At 65.2% G+C, this 17,545-nt stretch overlaps 2 protein-coding genes across 4 annotated transcripts; one reads left to right on the forward strand and one right to left on the reverse strand.

The window, feature by feature from the left end:
* Window positions 1-276: 276 nt before the first annotated feature.
* Window positions 277-8,154, reverse strand: CTNS (cystinosin, lysosomal cystine transporter). Of its 3 annotated transcripts, none has more exons than XM_051991521.1 (12): window positions 7,931-8,154; window positions 7,283-7,354; window positions 6,369-6,459; window positions 5,505-5,589; window positions 5,309-5,412; window positions 5,079-5,210; window positions 4,586-4,685; window positions 3,743-3,862; window positions 3,318-3,488; window positions 3,085-3,202; window positions 1,359-1,473; window positions 277-919 (listed from the first exon to the last, which is right to left on the reverse strand). In XM_051991521.1, the coding sequence occupies exons 2-12, from the start codon at window positions 7,344-7,346 to the stop codon at window positions 880-882; spliced, it is 1,140 nt and encodes a 379-aa protein (XP_051847481.1). In that variant the 5' UTR covers window positions 7,347-7,354; window positions 7,931-8,154; the 3' UTR covers window positions 277-879. The 3 variants fall into 3 exon arrangements, with proteins under 3 accessions (XP_051847481.1, XP_051847482.1, XP_051847480.1); XM_051991522.1 differs by lacking the exon at window positions 7,931-8,154 and adding an exon at window positions 7,672-7,836; XM_051991520.1 differs by having other exon boundaries at window positions 277-1,473; window positions 7,931-8,033.
* SHPK (sedoheptulokinase) lies at window positions 8,145-13,182 on the forward strand. The gene is made up of 8 exons (XM_051991508.1): window positions 8,145-8,364; window positions 9,885-10,026; window positions 10,285-10,468; window positions 10,859-11,011; window positions 11,136-11,311; window positions 11,501-11,701; window positions 11,793-12,232; window positions 12,727-13,182. Exons 1-7 carry the CDS (start codon window positions 8,185-8,187, stop codon window positions 12,200-12,202), a joined length of 1,446 nt encoding a protein of 481 aa, XP_051847468.1. The 5' UTR covers window positions 8,145-8,184; the 3' UTR covers window positions 12,203-12,232; window positions 12,727-13,182.
* Window positions 13,183-17,545: the final 4,363 nt, after the last annotated feature.

Consider the following 17,545-nt stretch of genomic DNA (forward strand, 5'->3'; position numbering starts at 1 on the left):
CTCCTTTCCCGGCCCCTGGGAGTGGGAAGGTCACAATCTCCTTCCCGGGAGTGGGAACTGCCCTTCCCGCCCACACTGGGAATCCTCAGCTCAGGCAGAGGCCACAGATCATGTGACAGAGCCCGGTGCTGAGGAGTCGAGTGTCTCAGTCCTTTTTTAATGAAGAAGCGGCCCCGTGGGGATCTCTGGGGGTCCCCAGCCTGCCCTTGGAGGCTTTCTCCACCTGTTAAAGGGGCCCAGGGGGAGGGTCACTAAAGCTTATCAGAATGCCAAAAGTGTGAAAAATTAAACGTTAGTTTTAATGGAAAGCTCTAGGTTTCTTACACTGATCTTTTAAAAATAAAATACATAGAAAGTAGACAAAAATCACGTCCACAGACCACCACCATCATTGCAGAGCTTGCTGGAACAGAAGCAGGGAGATGCCTGGGAGTGGCGAGGTAACAGCAGAGAACCGGGGTGCTCCAGAGCCAAGCAGCTGCTGGAGGTCCGAGGCACCCTACGAGGACCCAGAACGAGGAGGGGCTGACTGCTCTCTTACTGGGGTGTGTGCATTTGGGAGGATGGCTGAAGCCCAAGGGCCCCTGCCCACAAAATCCCATGGGAAATCATGGGGGGGAGGGTGTTTTGTCTCGTGACGGAGTGCTCATAGGTAGGGTGACAGGGACAGCTCGTAGAAGAGACGCGCCCCCCCAAATGGCGGGCTCACACCTCGGGCCGGGCCCCATGGGGTTAACAGCCAGGATCAGGCTTAGGAAGGAGCTGGCCAGCCCCAGGCCACGGGCAGCGGAGGCTCTGGAGCAGAAGCCCCGCGCTGGGACGCTTGGACAGAGAGCAGCGACAGACAGCAGGCGCCCTCCTCCCTCTGGCACGATGCTACTATGGATGCGCCTCTGAACCCGTGAAGGGCGGCGAGAGCCTTGAAAACACAAAACAAGAAAGACATTTCTGAACACCAGGGGGAAGCGGAGGCGCCCTCGGAGAAAGGAGCCTCTGTCCCGGGGACACGGGCACGGCTGCTGGGCCCACTCTGGGGGCCGGGGGGCCGAGGGCCCGGACACAGACAGCAAGCCCGTCGTCCCAGGCACACGAGTCTCTTGAACCGGGAGTGGCAGGTTTGAACCTCAGCGGACAACTGGCTTATGAGCAGAAGGGGGCCGGGGGTGCCCCGAGGGAGCAAGTGAGCGAGGAGCGCGGCAGGACTTCCGGCGGGAAGAGATGCGATCGCCGTCCCTCAAGGCTCTGGGCTCGCACGACGAGGCTCACGCTCTCCGGACGCCAGAGCCACGACCGGCCGTGGCTTCGCGGCCTACAGGAATGGTGGGGCTGTCCGAGAGTACTAGCTGAGCTGCTCGTACCCTGGCTTCTGTCTATACAAGCAGTAGTGCTGCATGATGAAAATGATGTCAAAGATGATGGAGAACATGCCGAGGCCAAACTTGGTGGGGTCTCCAAAAATCAGGGTCCACTCATCTGCAGAGGCAAGATGAGACATATGAGCCTCGGAGCAGCCTTCCTCGGGACGGGTCTGGAGCTCCCAGGGACACAGATATGGTCAAACCTGGCGCACAGATGTGGTCTAACCTGGGGCACAGATACGGTCTAACCTGGGGCATAGATATGGTCAAACCTGGGGCACAGATATGGTCTAACCTGGGGCACAGATATGGTCAAACATGGGGCACAGATACGGTCTAACCTGGGGCACAGATACGGTCTAACCTGGGGCATAGATATGGTCAAACCTGGGGCACAGATATGGTCTAACCTGGGGCACAGATATGGTCTAACCTGAGGCACAGATATGGTCTAACTTGGGACAGAAATATAGTCTAACTGGAACATGGTCTAACCTGGATCATGGGCTGGCCTGGGACAATGTTTTAACCTAGGACGTGATTTGTGGCCTGGGACTAGAACATGGTCTAACCAGGGACACAATCTGGCCCATGGCCAGGCTGCTGTGGGTCCTTCCAGGCCTCACATAACACAGAAGGGTTAGTTCATCTCATGTGGACACAGGAGGCAGAGGATTCTGGGAGATGAGGGGTCACGGGGTATGAACTGTGCCTCAAAAGAGAAGGGGGTGTTGGGGAGCCCAAAGCCGAGCCTCCTTTGGGGTAAGGGAGCCCACGTCTCCGAGGGGGCTTGTCTTTGACCCCACGGTCCGAGGGGACCAGATGGTCGGAGGAAAAGGATTCCCTGAGATGTTTCCGTCAAGTGTGTGAAGCCAGATGGGCCCTCATCACCGCCGCGAGGGCTGGACGCTGGGGGAAAGGGCAGGGGAGCGGGGCCGCCCCATGTTTCTCCAGGATAGGAGACCCCGGGCCAAGCGCTCCCGCCTCGGCGGCCATCCCCAGTGCCCAGAGAGTCCCCACTATGAAGTGGGGGCGGGGGAGAGCGGGGCACGGGGCCCCGAGGACTGCCTGGTCACACCATGACTGTGCCGACCCCAAGATCGTGCCCTCGTTTCTTCCGCGGTCTGTCCCAGGTGTTGGGGGGGGTGCCACTGTGCCCAGAGTGCCGGGCCCGAGGTCAGACACTTCCCACAGGCGCTGCCGGCCTCAGTCTCCTCATCCGTAAAGCTGGGACGGAATACCAGCACCCGCTCCCAGGCCCATTATTCTTGTTGCCTTCCCAAAGGTCGGCGGGGGTTCCTGGCAGCTCCAGGGGCACCAGGGGCACCAGGGCGTGAGTCCAAATCCCCCGCCTCCACCAAGGGCATCGGCCCCAGCTCAGGTACTTGGCGGAAGCCCTCGGCCCCGCTCCCGGGAGAACGGGTGGCGTTTGTAACCAGGGCCCGGCACACCGAGAGGGCACGTGCTGCGTCTGCCACCTTCCCGGGGCCTCCTGCGCTCCCCTAGGCCCAAGAAAGCCCCCTTTCCAGAGGCCCGGGCGTGCCTCCGAGGCCGCTTTCGTGTCGCCCCCTGCTGATGTGCCGTGGCCTTGGGGGTGGGCGGCGGGGGCCCGCATGGGGAAACTGGAACTCAGGATTCGGAAATAGTGTGACTGACTTCACGTTAACCCGCCCGCGCCCCCGGTGCCCAGGGCGGGAGGGCGTGGGCCCGCGGCTCCACCACTCACCGTTGTTGTACGACTGGAAGAACATCTGCAGGAGGCTGAAGACGCCTCCCGTGAAGTCCAGGAGCACGTTGCCGATGCTCCAGCCCTCGGTGCTCTTCCGGCGAAAGTTCAGGCACGCCTGGGACGGACAGAGGGTGGGGGGCTGAGAGGCCCCCCTCCCCCCGGCCCCGCGAGGCACCTCTCGCCCCTACCCACTGGCCCATCCCCCACCCCTGCCCCGGGACCGCCTCTACCTGGGGAAAGTACTTGATCAGGGTGACGGCGAGCTTGATGTAGGAGAAGCAGAAGAGGAACTGCAGCCAGGTGACGGCCCCACCGAGGGCCACGCACATCATGACCAGGGCGAAGAGCCAGGACAGCACCAGGAAGGCCACGGAGGCCCTGGACACTCTCTGGTCGCCTTTCTGGAGGGATGAAGGGGGTGTCACTGAGCACTAACAGAGGGGCCCCCGACAAAGGCTGCCCCGAAGGCCCCGGGGGCCAAAGCCCGCCCCTCCTCTCGGCTTCTCTGCCCCAGAGCCAAAGGCTGGCGCTGCCTGGGGAGGCTCCCCTGCCGCCCACCGGCTCCCCGAGGGAGGGCCTCGTCTGTGCCCACGGAGGGTCCTCCGCCCCCTGGCAGCGCGGGACGCCAGCCTCAGGCCGCTCTGGGGGCACCCACCTCATACAGGAGACACTGCCCGATGATCACCAGCGTGAGGGCCACGGCGTGGAGGCTGAAGAAGACGTCGTTGCTGTCCACGGGGTTAATGCCGGCAGGGTATTGGTGAAGAAACTGCTCCTGAGGGGCCCAAGCAGAGCCAGAGGGCCAGGGGTTGAGGACCGGGGCCGTGCAGGCCGGGGACTGGAGGCTGCGCGGGCTGGGGACCAGGGCCAGGGGTTGGGGACTGGAGGCTACACGGGCCGGGGACTGGAGGCTGCGCGGGCCGGGGACTGGAGGCTGCGCGGGCCGGGGACTGGAGGCTACATGGGCCGGGGACTGGAGGCTGCGCGGGCCGGGGACTGGAGGCTGCGCGGGCCGGGGACTGGAGGCTGCGCGGGCCGGGGACTGGAGGCTGCGCGGGCCAGGGCCAGGGGTTGGGGACTGGAGGCTACACGGGCCGGGGACTGGAGGCTGCGCGGGCCGGGGACTGGAGGCTGCGCGGGCCAGGGCCAAGGGTTGGGGACTGGAGGCTGCGCGGGCCAGGGCCAAGGGTTGGGGACTGGAGGCTGCGCGGGCCGGGGACTGGAGGCTGCGCGGGCCGGGGACCGGGGCCGTGCAGGCCGGAGACTGGAGGCTGCGCGGGCCGGGGACCAGGGCCAGGGGTTGGGGACTGGAGGCCGCGCGGGCCGGGGACTGGAGGCCGCGCGGGCCAGGGACCAGGGCCAGGGGTTGGGGACTGGAGGCCGCGCGGGCCGGGGCCAAGGGTTGGGGACTGGGGGCCAGGCTGGAGACTGGGGCCAGGCTGGCCCAGGCCAGGGGTTGGGGGCCATGCTGCCGGGACCAGAGAGGATCCAGCCTCACCTTGATGTAGGGCACCCAAAAGAGACCAACGTTAAACACAGCGTAGGCGATGAAGCCAGTGAGGTTGAGGGCGACGAAGTCAAAGCTCAGGCCGACCACGCTGCGGGACAAGGAGCCCAGAGCCCGTGCTCAGAGCCCGGGAGCCCCGGGGAGCGCCTCCCCTGGGCTCCTGCCCGCCGCCCCCAGATGGCGCGCTTCCTTGGAAGCCCCCCCTTTGGGACTGGCAAACATGGGGGACTGAACCCCGGATCAGAACCAATGGTAGAACCGAGGTCGGACCCGGAAGGGGCCCAACTGTGCTGTGGGTGAGGGCGACCTGGAGCCCCACCTCCCGCAGCCGCCGGCCTGGCCAGCAGAGCCAAGCTTCTGGGGCGCAAGGGGGGAGTGGCCCCGACGGGGCCCACGGGGCCCAGGTGGCTGCTGCCCCGGGGCAGGTTTTCTGGGGGGGGGGAGGACACAGCTCTCCCCGGGGTGGGAGCCCCCGGACCGCTACCTTTTGCGTCTCCAGTTCTCAAACACCTGTGGATAGAAGGAGATGGACCAGGCCAGAAAGTAGATCCAGCCAATGACCTGGTTGATCCACTCCAGCGTGCGGCTGCGGAACACCAAGAAGTGGACCAGGGCGCTGCAAAGGGGAGGGGTGGGTGAGGGCGGAGCCGGGGCGGCACCCCGCCCCTACCGGCCAAGCTCCGCCCCCACCGGCCAAGCTCCGCCCCCACTCACCTGGTCTGGTTGGAGCCATTGACCTGGAGAAGGAGAGTCACTTGGCCCACGTCCAGCCCCATCACGGGAAAACTCGCGGCTTTTTGCCCCGCCGGCACCGGGACCTGTGAGGGGGCACAGGGACCTGCCCATGCAGCCTCCGTCCGCCCCCGTTCCCGGGCCCCCCTTCTCCCCCCAAGGCCGATGAGGCACTTACTTCTTCAGGGAACTCAAGCACGCTTTTGTTCTTCGAAGTGTAGACAACGTCCAGGGTCACGGCCCAGGGCGCCTCCAGTGGAGCCCTGCGGGGAACAAGGCGCGGGGAGTCAGGAGCGCCCCTCGGGCCGCAGGGGCTCCCTCAGCTAGGGCAGCTGGGCAGCCCCCTCCGCTGGGGTCAGAGGGCTTCTGATGTGCTCCGGAGGGAAGGAAGGGGGAGGAGGAGGAGGGAGGAAGAGAAGGGAAGGGGAGAGGAAGAGGAAGGTGAAAGGGGGAAGAGAAGAGGGAGGGGGAAAGCAGGGACAGGAGGGAAGGAGCAGAAAGGAGGAGAGAGGAGGGAAGGAAAAGGGGGAGAGGGGAAGAAGAGGGAAAGGAGGAAGGAGGAGGGGAGAGAAGAGGGATGCAGAGAAGGGAAGAAAGAGGGAAAGAGGAGGGGAAGAAAGGCGGGAGGAGGGGAAGAAAGGCGGGAGGAGGGGAGGGAAAGCAGAAGGGAGAGGAAGGTGGGAGACAGGGGAAGGGCAGAGGGAGAGGAAGGGAGAGGAGGGAAAGTATAGAGGAGAGGGAGAGAGGAGGGAGAGAGGGGGAAGGAAGAGAAGAGGGGAGGGAAGAGGGAGAAGAAGAGAGTAGGGAAGCTTAGGGTACCTCAAGGATGAAACCCCAAAGCCTTCAGCCAGGAGATGGAAGCTCCTGCCGGGGCCGCCACTCAGGTGGGAGGGAGGCTGCAGAGAGATGGGCAGGGGGCCAGGACCTTGGAGAGGTGCTTCTGGGGAAGGCAGCCCCCCCCCACCGTGGCCAGGAGGCTTAGCCCCCCCTTACACATCAGTCACACACTCTCTCCCAGTCCGGGGGGGCCTGGCACACTTACTCCAGGGTGAAGGTCACATTTTTGCAGCTCCCGTTTTCAAGTGTGACCACGCGAGGGGCAGAGAGGCTCCCAGAGAGATTCCCAGAAGCACCTGATGGCAGCAGATAAGCAGAGTCCTCTCAGAAGCCTGCCCTCTCCCTGCTCCTCACGGGGCATCAGGGGAGGGGAAGGGGGGCAGGAGGGAGGCCAGCTGCCAGCTTCCTTCCGGAACACCTGGCCCCCAAGGGCAATGGAGCCCCCCAGGGTAGCGTGGACCCTCAGCTCGGCTGGCAGGGGTCCACTGGGGGGGCTGGAAACAAGCTGGCCGTGTGATCAGCCAGGGGGGCCTTCCTTAGCATCCAGACTAACAACATTACTGGAGAAGAAGAGGAGCCCCCTCAGACTCCCCAGCAGACCAGGTGTCCCCAGTGAGGATGCCGGATTCAGGGCATCCCCACCAATTCCTCTCCCTTGCTCGGTCCCAAGGCTCACCCCCTACCTGCCAGGACCTGCTCTCCCCCGTGTCCTCTGCCCCGACATCTTGGGGAGTTGCCTGCTTCGACTCACTGTGAGCCCTCACTGGCCGGCTCCCCCCCCCCATTCTTAGTCAGGGCTCCTGGGAGAAACCACAAGTGTCCTTTGGGGGCGGCCCCGCCCCTCTCTGCCATGACCTTCATCACCTCTGTAGATTCCCCCCTTCGTCCTCCACAGATATTCTGTAGCCTGGGGGTCCGCTGCAGTCAGAGCCCCTCCCCCCAACCCAGAGCCAACATCCCCCTTGGCGGTGCAGAGTCTGGGGGGAGGGGGCCACCAGAGGCAGCACCTCCTGGAGCCAAGGACACACTGGGGGGCTCCCAGACTCGGGGCACGGAGTCCCAGGCGGAAGTGAGGTGCCAAGGGGGGTCCCCGCGGACTCGGGGCCTCCCACCACTCACCACACGCTTCCTGAAGCTCGGACACCAGGAGGAGCCACCACCAGGACCACGACCACCTGGACATGTTCAAGCCTTGGGGGGAGGGGATTTAAGGCGTCAGGGGGGGAGGCTTTCAACAGATTCCCCTCCCCCACCCCAAGCTCAGAGACAGAGCCCCCTCCCTCCTGAGGAGGGACCCAGTGCAAGGCTGTCACCCTCCAGACACTCTTTCCTTATAAGGGGGAGTGTCTAAAACTGAAACTCCCCTCGCCCCCTCCTCTATCAGAGGTGCCCCCTCCTCTACAGGGGTATCCAGGGCCACGTAACCCCCTCAAGCCTCCTTCCTTGCAGGGGGGGCCTAGGACTGTAACCGCCCCCCGCTTCGCTATGGGGGCACCCAGAGCTGTTACCCCAGAGCCCCCACAAGGGCCAGCTCCCGGGCCTCAGGGGCTCGAGGCCGGATCCGGGGCAGAGATCATCTCCCGGCCAGCCTCGGTCAGCCTCCCCCGGCCCGGAGCACACAGCGGGAGGCTGGGCACGGACGCCGGCCCGGCGCCAGGCGCTCCTTCGCCTCGGCCTCTACCCCCCGCTAGGCTGGAGCTCCGGCCGTGCGGACACCTCCCGGGGCGCCCCGAGAACGGCCGGAGCCGCTGGCCCGCGACCACTCACCGCCAGCAAGGAGGAAGGAGAGGAAGCAGGGAACTGAGCTGCGCCGGGAAATGTTGCTCGGCTGCCCCGCGGCTACTTGGAGCCGCCCTGGTGTGACGTTTGGCCCCGCCCAGAGACCGCCGACCAATAGGCGAAGAGCGCAGTTCGGAGCCCCGCCCCGTGCCGTTCCGCCCCCATGGGGGCGGTCTGCGCCTGCGTCCCTCGCCCTCCTGTCTGCGCCTGCGCTTGCGCGGGCTTATCCGCCGTTTGGAACCATGGCGGCTGCAGGTGGCGATGCCCAAGCTGACTACGTGTTGGGCCTCGATCTGGGCACTACGTCCGTGAAGGCGGTGCTGCTGGAGGCCGGTCCCCGTCGAGAGCCCCTGATGCCCACGGCCAGCGCCAGCCAGGCCACACGAGCCGACGTGTTCCCGAGCGGGGAGGCCGGGTCCGAGGTGAGCATCTGCCCCTCCCCCTCTGCTCCTGGGCAGGATCTAGTGCCCTTTGGACCCCCGGGGGGGCTGGGGGCGGGGCCTGGAAACCTGGGCTCGCTCGGGGCCCTTGGGGTCTAGGCTGTCACTTCCCTCCCCCACCGACCCTACCCCCGGGGGGAGCAGGGGGTCCAGCCCCAGCCTCTCTGCTGCTGCCCGCCTCGGTGGGCTTGTGAGAGACCCTCCTCCGGAATGAGTCAGGGGCTGAGACTTCTGTGGGGAAAGCAGAACACGAAGCCCCAGGGCCGCGGCAGAAATCGGGGGAGGGGCGATACCTCGGGGGAGAGCCCCCCCCCAGCCTGGGAAGACTCGATGTGCCCCGCGCGAGGGTGCCCGGAGGAGCTGGGCCCGGCTACGCTCCCTGAGGTGGAAGGACAGGGCCGTGGGGGGCGCAGAGGAGACGGGTGGGGAGCGGGGGACCGAAGCCCCCTGCCCCCCGGAGAGAGCCCGCACGGCCTGGGCCCGCGTCTGCCTGACGGCCGGGAACGCTGCGGGCTTGGCTGCCCAGGCGCACGCGCTCCAATGGAGGCCGACTGAGGCAGAGGGCCCGGGGCCCAGTCACAGGCCACGAGCCCCGCCCTCAGCTCCTGCGGGGCCCTGAGACAGCGCCAGGTGTCCGTGTGGGGAAGCCAAGTGAAAGCGGGGCTTTTGGTGGTCGGGGGTTAAGTGAGGGGCGGGTTCGGGGTGGGTTTGGCTCCCCCTTGGGGCTCAGCGCAAGGGTAGGGAGCTGTGGGCGCCCCCTTCTGGCGGCGCAGGAGTTCCCTGTATGGGAATTTACAGACCCGACAACCTGGAGCGATAAAAGAGGTTTTTTGGGGGCTTGGAAGTAAGGAAGCGGGTGAGGGCAAGGGGGGGCGGGCACGGGAAGAACATTCCGGCGGGCAGAGGCCCTTGGCGTGCCAGGCGCAGGGTGGGCACACGGCGGGCACACGGGAACCCCTGCCCCCGGGCTCCAGCCCGGCCCTTCCATAATGAGCGCTTTGGCCCTGGGACCCCAAGGTGGCTCCATCGGACTCCAAAGGGACCAGGATTGTGAATCAGAGACCCTGCTTCCCGGATGCTAATGGGGGAGCCGGAAGTCAGAAAGGAATCACAAATGTAGAACCCGCTTCCAGGTCACGGGTCCTGGCCTGAGGGGAAGGGCCTGATTGGGCCCAGTGGCTTTGAGCGGGCGCCCCTGGCCCCCCGAGAGCAGAAGCCCTTGGGAAGGCCCCCGAGCCCCCCGGCCGGAGGAGCCACTGGGTCCCAAAGAATCAGAGGAGGCCGTGGTCACAGTCGGAGCGGGGTCAGGGGCCCTGGAGAGGGGACCGGTGCTGTGGGCACTGCCCTCCCCGGCCTCTGGGGGGGAGGGGGCACCTGCCCGAGCATGCAGTAGGCACTTACTCTGTGCACAGAAGGCTGTTCGCCCCCACGCACACTGGAACCACGTGTGGGGGGGTCCCCTCCTGGGGTCCGGCCGCGCCCTGAGCCCCTCGTGTCCCCAGGGCCGGGAGCAGGACGTGCACAGGATCCTGTGGGCTCTGAACGAGTGTCTCGGGGCTCTGCCCGCGTGGCAGCTGCGGAGGGTCCGCTGCATCGGCGTGTCGGGACAGATGCACGGGGTCATGTTTTGGAACGGCAGCCACGGTAATGGGCCCCAGCAGGGGGCCGAGGCCACAGCCTGGGAGCTCCGGCGGGCCGGGGTCTGTGCGTGGGGGGGTCACGCCTGCGCCGGAGCCCCCCCTACTGTTCCCTGCCCAGCCTCCGGCCGCTTCGGGGCCCCCCAGCACTTATTGAGCACCTGCCCCCTACCAGGCACCCCCTTTTGGGGGCCTGACGTGGGGCCCCCGGGCAGAGGGAGCGGGGGGGACGTGGCTCACGGGTCCGGGCCGTGGCTCCTTTCAGCTTGCACCTGGGAGCAGAGGGGCCCCCACGGCGTCTTTGAGCCGCAGCGCGTCAGCCACCTGGTCACCTGGCAGGACGGGCGCTGCTCCAGCAGCTTCCTGGCCTCCCTCCCGCGGCCCGAGTCCCACCTGAGCGTGGCCACGGGATTCGGCTGCGCCACCATCTACTGGCTGTCGCGCCACAGGTGGGTCCCCCGGCTCCCGGGGCCACGCAGACGGGCTTTCCCGGGCCTAGTGTCCAGCTGGGGACTCTGCTGCTTCCCTTTCACCAGCCAGGAGCTGGGCCTGGCGGGGACTGAAGGGGAGGGGAGGCCTCAGGGCCCCGGCCGCCCCTGGGAGAGGGCCCCGGCCGCCCCCGGGAGAGGGCCCCGGCCGCCCCCGGGAGAGGGCCCCGGCCGCCCCCGGGAGAGGGCCCCGGCCGCCCCTTGGAGAGGGCCCCGCCCCCCGGGAGAGGGCCCCGGCCGCCCCCTGGGAGAGGGCCCCGGCCGCCCCTGGAAGAGGGCCCCGGCCGCAGGCGCTCGCTCCGCTTCAGACCCGAGGCTGGCCGGCCGGGTGACGGCGGTTTCTGCCCACAGCCCCGAGTTCCTGGGGCCGTTCAGCGCGGCGGGCACCATCCAGGACTACGTGGTGGCCATGCTGTGCGGCCTGCAGAGACCCCTCATGTCCGAGCACAACGCCGCCAGCTGGGGGTACTTCAGCACCGAGCGCCGGAGCTGGAACACCCGCATGTGAGTGCCCCCCCCGGGGTCCCGGGCACCCCCTGCCCCCCTCCCGCTGGCAGTCCAGCCCAAGCTCTGCGGGGCAGGCGCGGGCACAGCTCTGCCCGCCGGCTTTAGGGGGTCTGCTTTGCAGTTTGGAGGAGTCCGGCTTTCCCACCCGCCTGCTCCCGGACGTGGCCGAGGCCGGCGCCATCGCGGGGACAACTGCCCACGAGTGGTTTGGCATCCCCCGGGGGACCAAGGTTGGCGTGGCCCTGGGGGACCTTCAGTGTTCCGTGTTCTCCTGCATGTCTCAGAGCACAGACGCAGGTGAGACCGGGCGGCGTTTGCCCGTGAGCTGGACCGGACCCGCCTCGTTCGTTCAGAACCGGGCAGTTCTAGGAACCGGCCGAGTGTTGGAAGGGGCGTGACCCGCCCCTCCCCAGCCTCACGCGATCACGGCTGGGCTGCTCGAGGGGAGCCCGGGCCGGCCCTGATGCTGCTTCTCTGGCTGCTCAGTCCTCAACGTCAGCACCTCCGTCCAGCTGGCGGCCTCCATGCCGCCCGGGTTTAAGCCCGCGGAGCGTCCGGAGCCCTCGGACCCAGTGGCTTACTTCCCCTACTTTGGCCGGACCTACTTGGGCGTCGCCGCGTCCCTAAACGGCGGCAACGTGCTGGCCACCTTCGTCACCATGCTGGCGCGCTGGATGGCGGACCTGGGTGAGTGGGCTGCCGGGCGGCCAAGCACGGGGTGGGGGGGCCTCCCTCAGCACGGAGCCCCCGGAGCGAGCAAAAGCCTTTCCCTCGGCAGGAGCGGACGTCGCGGAGGGCCAGATCTATGAGCAGATGATCCGGGCGGCCCTGACCCAGACGGACACCCAGCTCACCGTCAGCCCGACGCTCCTGGGGGAGAGACACCTGCCGGATGCGCTGGCGTCCGTGAGCAGCATCTCCCCCGCCGCCCTGTCCCTCGGGCACGTGAGCAGGGCGCTGTGCCGCGGCGTCGTCCGGAACGTCCACACCATGCTCCCGTCGCAGCGGCTGCAGGAGTGGGGCGTCCGGAGGCTGGTGGGCAGCGGCAGCGCCCTGGCCAGGAACGAGGTGCTGCGGCAGGAGGTGGAGAGGGCCTTCCCCCTGCCCGTCTCGTACGGCCGGGACGTGGACGCCGCGGCCGGGGCCGCCCTGGCCATGCTGCGGGAGAGCGCGGCGGGGGGCAGCTGACACCCCAGCTCCTCCCAGTCGTTCCTGACGGTATTCCTGACCCCTTCCCCGATTAAGTCCTGAGGGGACCCTGGATGGCCTTGCAGCAGTAGTGGGGGAAGGGGGACCCCGAGTTCTGCCTCCACGGCCAGTGTCAAAGGGCTGCCCCTTGGGAGCCCCCCTTTTAGTGAGTCCCTCACAGGCGAGGAGAGGCCGGAGGCCACCCTTGGCGGCCGGTGACCTCGGGCTTAACCGGCTGTTTTGGAAAGGTCCCGGAGAGGCCGCTGCCCGGTCTGGCGCTCTCGGGGGCGAGGTGCCCGCCTGGCGTGGCCTTCCGGCCTGCCCAGTCCCCTCGGGGCTCCTAACCTGCTGACAGTAGAGCCGGCCAGGGTTCGGGAGGGAGGCCGTGGCCCTCTGGGACACGAGAGGTCATTCCGTCTCAGCAGCAGAGCCTTGTTGGATGGAGGGTCCTTCCTGGCCCTTGGGGGGGAATGGTGGTTCTCTGGCCAGATGCCCTCGTGGACGCCTGCTGTGCTTCTTTGCAGACTGACCTGATGAAATCAACCAAAGATCTGCATCTTCGAATAGCTCCAATCTTCATCTAAATCAATCGGGGGGCGGGCCGCCGGACAGGTTTCTCAAGGGCTCCCCGACCCCTGCTCCCCCCGACATCTGACCCGCTGGAGGACGCCCAGAGTGAGGAAGAGCTGAAGCGAGGGGGGCCCGAAGAGGAGATTTGGGGGGTCTGCTCAGGGTCAGCGAGAACTCGCCCTGGAGGAGAACGAGGAGGACCTGCTCCCCCTGGCTGAGAGGGGGCAGCTGCCAGCTGTTTGAAGTCCCTCACCCGCTGGCCCTTATTGAACCACATCTGAGCTGTGGGGACCAATGTCTTGGGTGGGAAGCCCGGCCCTGGTTGGGGGGAAACCTGTTGTGGAAGCGGACTCAGGATGATTGTCAAGTGATGTTTTGTGATGATTAAACGGGCGAGGCTCCGGACACTCCCCATGGGCTGTGGCTTTCATTTCGAGGTTTGGGCTCTGGGGAGCCTCTGAGGTCTCTTATAGGGGGCTCTGCCTGAGGTCCCCCGGGGTGGGGGGAGGGCCAGTCTGAGCTCCAGTCCCCTGTGGGCACTGGTCGCCCCTCCCACTAGTGCACTCTTCCTGGCTCAAGGACCCCCTGACTGAGCAGCGCTCCCTCCTCCACTGGAAGACCCTCGTATACCTGCCTGAGGAGGATCACCAGGATGTGTGGAGATTGCTCCAACCCTTAGCCCTGTCCAAGCCCCTGGGGGGCCGTCATCCATCCCACCCTCCTGCCAGGGGCCCCTGCTTCCCTTGTCCTTCGGCACTTTTAGTCTCCCCACGTCTGCCTTTGAGAATCCTTCAGGGCCCTGAAAGCTCAGCCCTGCTGCCCCCACGGGAAGCCTTGCTTGGCTCCCCCTCCCCCAGTGACCTCATGCAGTTTGTTGGGGAGCCTTTTGCTGCCCCGAGAGCCGGATGTCACCAGGGTCTGGCCCGGCCCCTTCTGGGCCTGGGGTCCCCGGCCTCCCCCCCTCGGCTCGGGCCAGTGCCGGACCCGGCCGGTTCCTGGCTCTCACCAGTGGGCTAACCCAGGACAGAGCAGGGAGGTTTGGGGGTAGGGGAAGGGCCGGCTCCCTGGAAGCACCAGAGGGAGGCTCACGAGCTTCTCTCCTGGGCCTGGGACCAGACCGAGCCTCTTGGCACTGATACCCAGGCCCAGCGGCCCTTCCTTGTGCCCACCCCCTCACCCCCCAGCTGCTATAGGAAAAGCTCCCAGAACTTGGGGCCATTTCAAGAGCTTTCCTGGCCTAGGCCACAGGCACAGGTCACTGAGCCCTGGGGATGTCCAAGGTCCTGAAAACGCCAACTTCTGGATGAAATAGCAGCGCGCCCCCCCTCTCCCCTCCCCCCGTTGCTCAGGCTGACCCTCATCTCTGGGCAGCCTCCGACCTCACGATTCCCTCCCGCCTCCCCTGCCCTTCCCCTCCCCCCCTCCCGGAGCCGGTTCCATTTCCTACCTTTTGTGCTCCTTCGGGTGCCCTCCCTTCCTCCCTCTCCCCCCCCCCCAATGGCGGTTCCTGTTTTTATCTTGGGGGCATTTTGTGCCCCAGGGCCAACTCCTGTCTATGGGCCTTGGCCGGCCTGGGAGGGCCCCAGGCAGAAGCAGCGCGAGTGCAGAAACCCCGGAGTCGGACCCGCCCCCCCAGGCCTCTCCTCGGGTCGGGGCCCTTCCAAACGTCTCGGGTAGGGGAGGTGCAGGCGGCGGTTTGGGGCCCTGGGCCCTGCCGGCCTCGGTTTCCCCTTCTGCCCAGTGAGCCGCCCGCCCCCGTCCTCTGCCAGGGAAACCCCAGACGGGCTCACGGAGAGTGGGCTGGGGGCGCCATGAGACAAGGCGGGCGGGACCGGAGAGCCAAGGGCAGGTTCTGCCGCCTGGCCCAGGATGATGGGGAGGAGGCAGGGGGCTGCAGCGCGGCCTGCCCGGAAGGCCGTGGGTGGGGATTCCTGCCCCCGCAGGCCTGTCCTGGGAGGCCCGGAGTCACCACCTGGGCGGCCCTTGGGCATCTCCCGGGGCAGGGTGGGGCGGCCGGGGGCTGCAGGACTCCTTCCCCGCCGGGAAGGCGCGGGTCAGGTCCTGCCCAGCTGGGGGCGGAGAGGTGGGGGAGGGGGGCGGCGGGCGGCGGAGGGGTCAGCCTGAGTCCCTCCCCCTCCTCTCCCCTCGGGCCCTGCCCCCCTCGCTGCTCCGAAGCAGCCCCTCGCAGAAGCCTCGGAAGCGCCGCCGGGGCCTGACGTAATGCTTGTGGCTGCTTGGGCGGGGGCGGCCTGGCTCCTGGTGGGGCTGATTGCCTCTTAATGAGTCCCCCCGGCCGCGGGCCTCCGCTCGCCCCATTAGGAGCCGGCCTCCGCTCTCGGGCTGATTGGGCCAAAGGTGAGGGAGGCGGCGGGAGCTCCTCGGGGGCTCAGGCGGCTCCCGCAGATCAATTAAGCCCATCCCTGGTCCCGAAACATTTCCTCCCCCGGCCTCCCCCCGCCCGTCCTTGGACTCCGGCCTCAGAGCCCCCTCGCCGCCGGCCCTGCCCATCCCGGCGGTGCGTGGGGGTGGGGGCGGGGCGGGGCCCCGAGAAAATCCGCCGGACGCTGTCCCACCAGGGTCTTTTTTTTTTAGAAAGCAAAATTCAATACTATTTTATCCATGAGAAACATGAAGCAAAGATTCAGGCTTCCAATAAAGGATTTGGGGCGAAAACCTTTCATGCCTCAGTTGAACACAATAAAACGAGAGGGATTGATATGATTTCAGACAAGGCAAAAGCAAAAGCAGCTTTAATTTAAACGGGATAAAGAAGGAAATTAAATTTTTCTGAGAGGTAACAGATAATGATTTGATTACAATCCTTAACACATATGCATCCAATGGTATAACTTCTTTATATATATATATACACATAGCTTTTTATTTACAAGATTTGTGCCTGGGTGATTTTTCAGCTTTGACAATTGCAAAACTTTTTGTTCCAATGTTTCCCTCCACTCCGCCCCCCCCCCCAGGACAAGTTGGCCAATACATGTTAAATATGTGAAAGTACAAGTTAAATGCATTAGAAGTCTACATGTCCAAACCGTTATTTTGCTGCACAAAAAGAATCGGACTTTGAAATAGTGAACAATTAGCCTGTGAAGGAAATCAAAAGTGCAGGGCGGACAAACATAGAGGGATTGGGAATTCTATGTAATGGTTCTCAGTCATTCCCCGAGTTCTCTCGCTGGGCGTGGCTGGTTCAGTTCATTCCTGCTCCATTGGAACCGATCTGGTTCATCTCATTGCTGAGGTTGGCCCCGCCCATCAGAATCCATCCTCATACAGGATCGTTGTCGAAGTGTATAATGATCTCCTGGTTCTGCTCATTTCCCTCAGCATCAGTTCCTGTGAGTCTCGCCAGTCCTCTCTGTATTCATCCAATAATATTCTATAACATTCATATACCACAATTTACCCAACCATTCTCCAATTGATGGGCATCCTTTCATTTCCCAGCTTCTGGCCACTACAAACAGGGCTGCTACAAACATTTTGGCACATACAGGTCCCTTTCCCTTCTTTAGTGTCTCTTTGGGGTATAAGCCCGGTAGTAGCACTGCTAGATCAAAGGGGCTGCACAGTTTGATAACGTTTTGAGCCTGGTCCCAGATCGCTCCCAAGAATGGCTGGATGTGTTCACAATCCCACCCACAATGCATTAGTCCCACCAGGTTTTTAAGGAAGACTTGGGCCAGCTGTGAGTGAAAGTCCCAGAACCAAGCGGACCGGAGGCCGATGGCAGAAGAAAGCCTCTTTGTGGGCCGAGGCAGGGCCGCTGGAGCTCATAGGGCTGGTGGGCTCTGGGTCATTGAGGGTGCCCAGATGGAGGACGGTCCCAAAGGCCCTTGGGTGGGATGGCCAGCATGGATGGAGATGAGCTTGGGAAGAGCTGACCTCTGACCTCTGACCTGGGCTCCTGCTCAGCCCATCCCCTCTCCCCAGAAGGCTCCCTGCCTCCTCCATGCAGCTTAGACCATGTTCCACTCCTTCCCCCATAATCTATTCCAGCACCTCCGGGTCAATGAAAGTTGTTTATTAAGCCCCCTACCCCCCATATTCCAGTCTGTGCTTGGTGCTGGGGATCCAAGGACAATCTGTAGGAAATGATCCAGCCCAAGAGAGACTAGGATGGAGAAGAGAGCATCAAATTCCAGCTTGTCCTTCCAGACAAAGTCCGGGGGGGCGGCCTTTGGGATGAGGGCCGCCCCCCCAGCTGCATTGGGAAGGGGCTCTGAGGGGGGGAGGCGAAGGGCATCGCAAGCCTGGGGAACGTGCCCTGGACAAAGGCCGGCAGGAGGAAAGGAACAAGGGAGGCCGGTTTGCTGACCAGTGTGGAAAGACGGTTCCCACGTGAGCATTTGGAAGCTAAACTGGAGGTTTCTTGGGGCCCCTCCAAGCGGAGCGGGGACCGAGGAGGGGCTGAGCAGCCCAGAAGTCACTGGAGTGACCGGGCAGAGGGGCGGGAGACAGGGGGGCCGAGCAGGGCTGGCCAGAAGCAGGGGCAGGGACCCAAAGCTGCAAGGGTCCTGCCCAGGCCACTTTGCTCCCCTTCTCTGGCTCCACGGGCTCTTCACCCTCCTTATTTCCACCCCAGAGTCCCGGCTCAGGCCTCCCGCCCGCCCCCCTCCCCTGTGTTTGTCGAGGGCTGTTTACTCGGTGACCTCTCTCCCTGGGAGCCACTTCCGGCCCATTCTTGGCCTGGCCCCTAAGCCTTGAGGGACACAATAGGTGCTGGATTGTTTCCTCGAGTGGGGACAGGCCCACATT

Source organism: Antechinus flavipes, chromosome 3 (genome assembly GCF_016432865.1).
Source record: "Antechinus flavipes isolate AdamAnt ecotype Samford, QLD, Australia chromosome 3, AdamAnt_v2, whole genome shotgun sequence".
In the NCBI taxonomy this organism is placed as follows: Eukaryota; Metazoa; Chordata; class Mammalia; order Dasyuromorphia; family Dasyuridae; genus Antechinus; species Antechinus flavipes.

Coding starts and splice junctions, on each gene's coding strand:
- CTNS (XM_051991521.1), bottom strand. CDS start 7,346: ATGTCCAGGTGGTCGTGGTCCTGGTGGTGGCTCCTCCTGGTGTCCGAG. Junction 3,489..3,742: donor GGCAGTGTCTCCTGTATGAG/GTGGGTGCCCCC, acceptor TCATCCCTCCAG/AAAGGCGACCAGAGAGTGTC. Junction 3,203..3,317: donor TGATCAAGTACTTTCCCCAG/GTAGAGGCGGTC, acceptor TGTCCGTCCCAG/GCGTGCCTGAACTTTCGCCG.
- SHPK (XM_051991508.1), top strand. CDS start 8,185: ATGGCGGCTGCAGGTGGCGATGCCCAAGCTGACTACGTGTTGGGCCTC. Junction 11,312..11,500: donor GTCTCAGAGCACAGACGCAG/GTGAGACCGGGC, acceptor CTGGCTGCTCAG/TCCTCAACGTCAGCACCTCC. Junction 11,702..11,792: donor GCGCTGGATGGCGGACCTGG/GTGAGTGGGCTG, acceptor TTCCCTCGGCAG/GAGCGGACGTCGCGGAGGGC.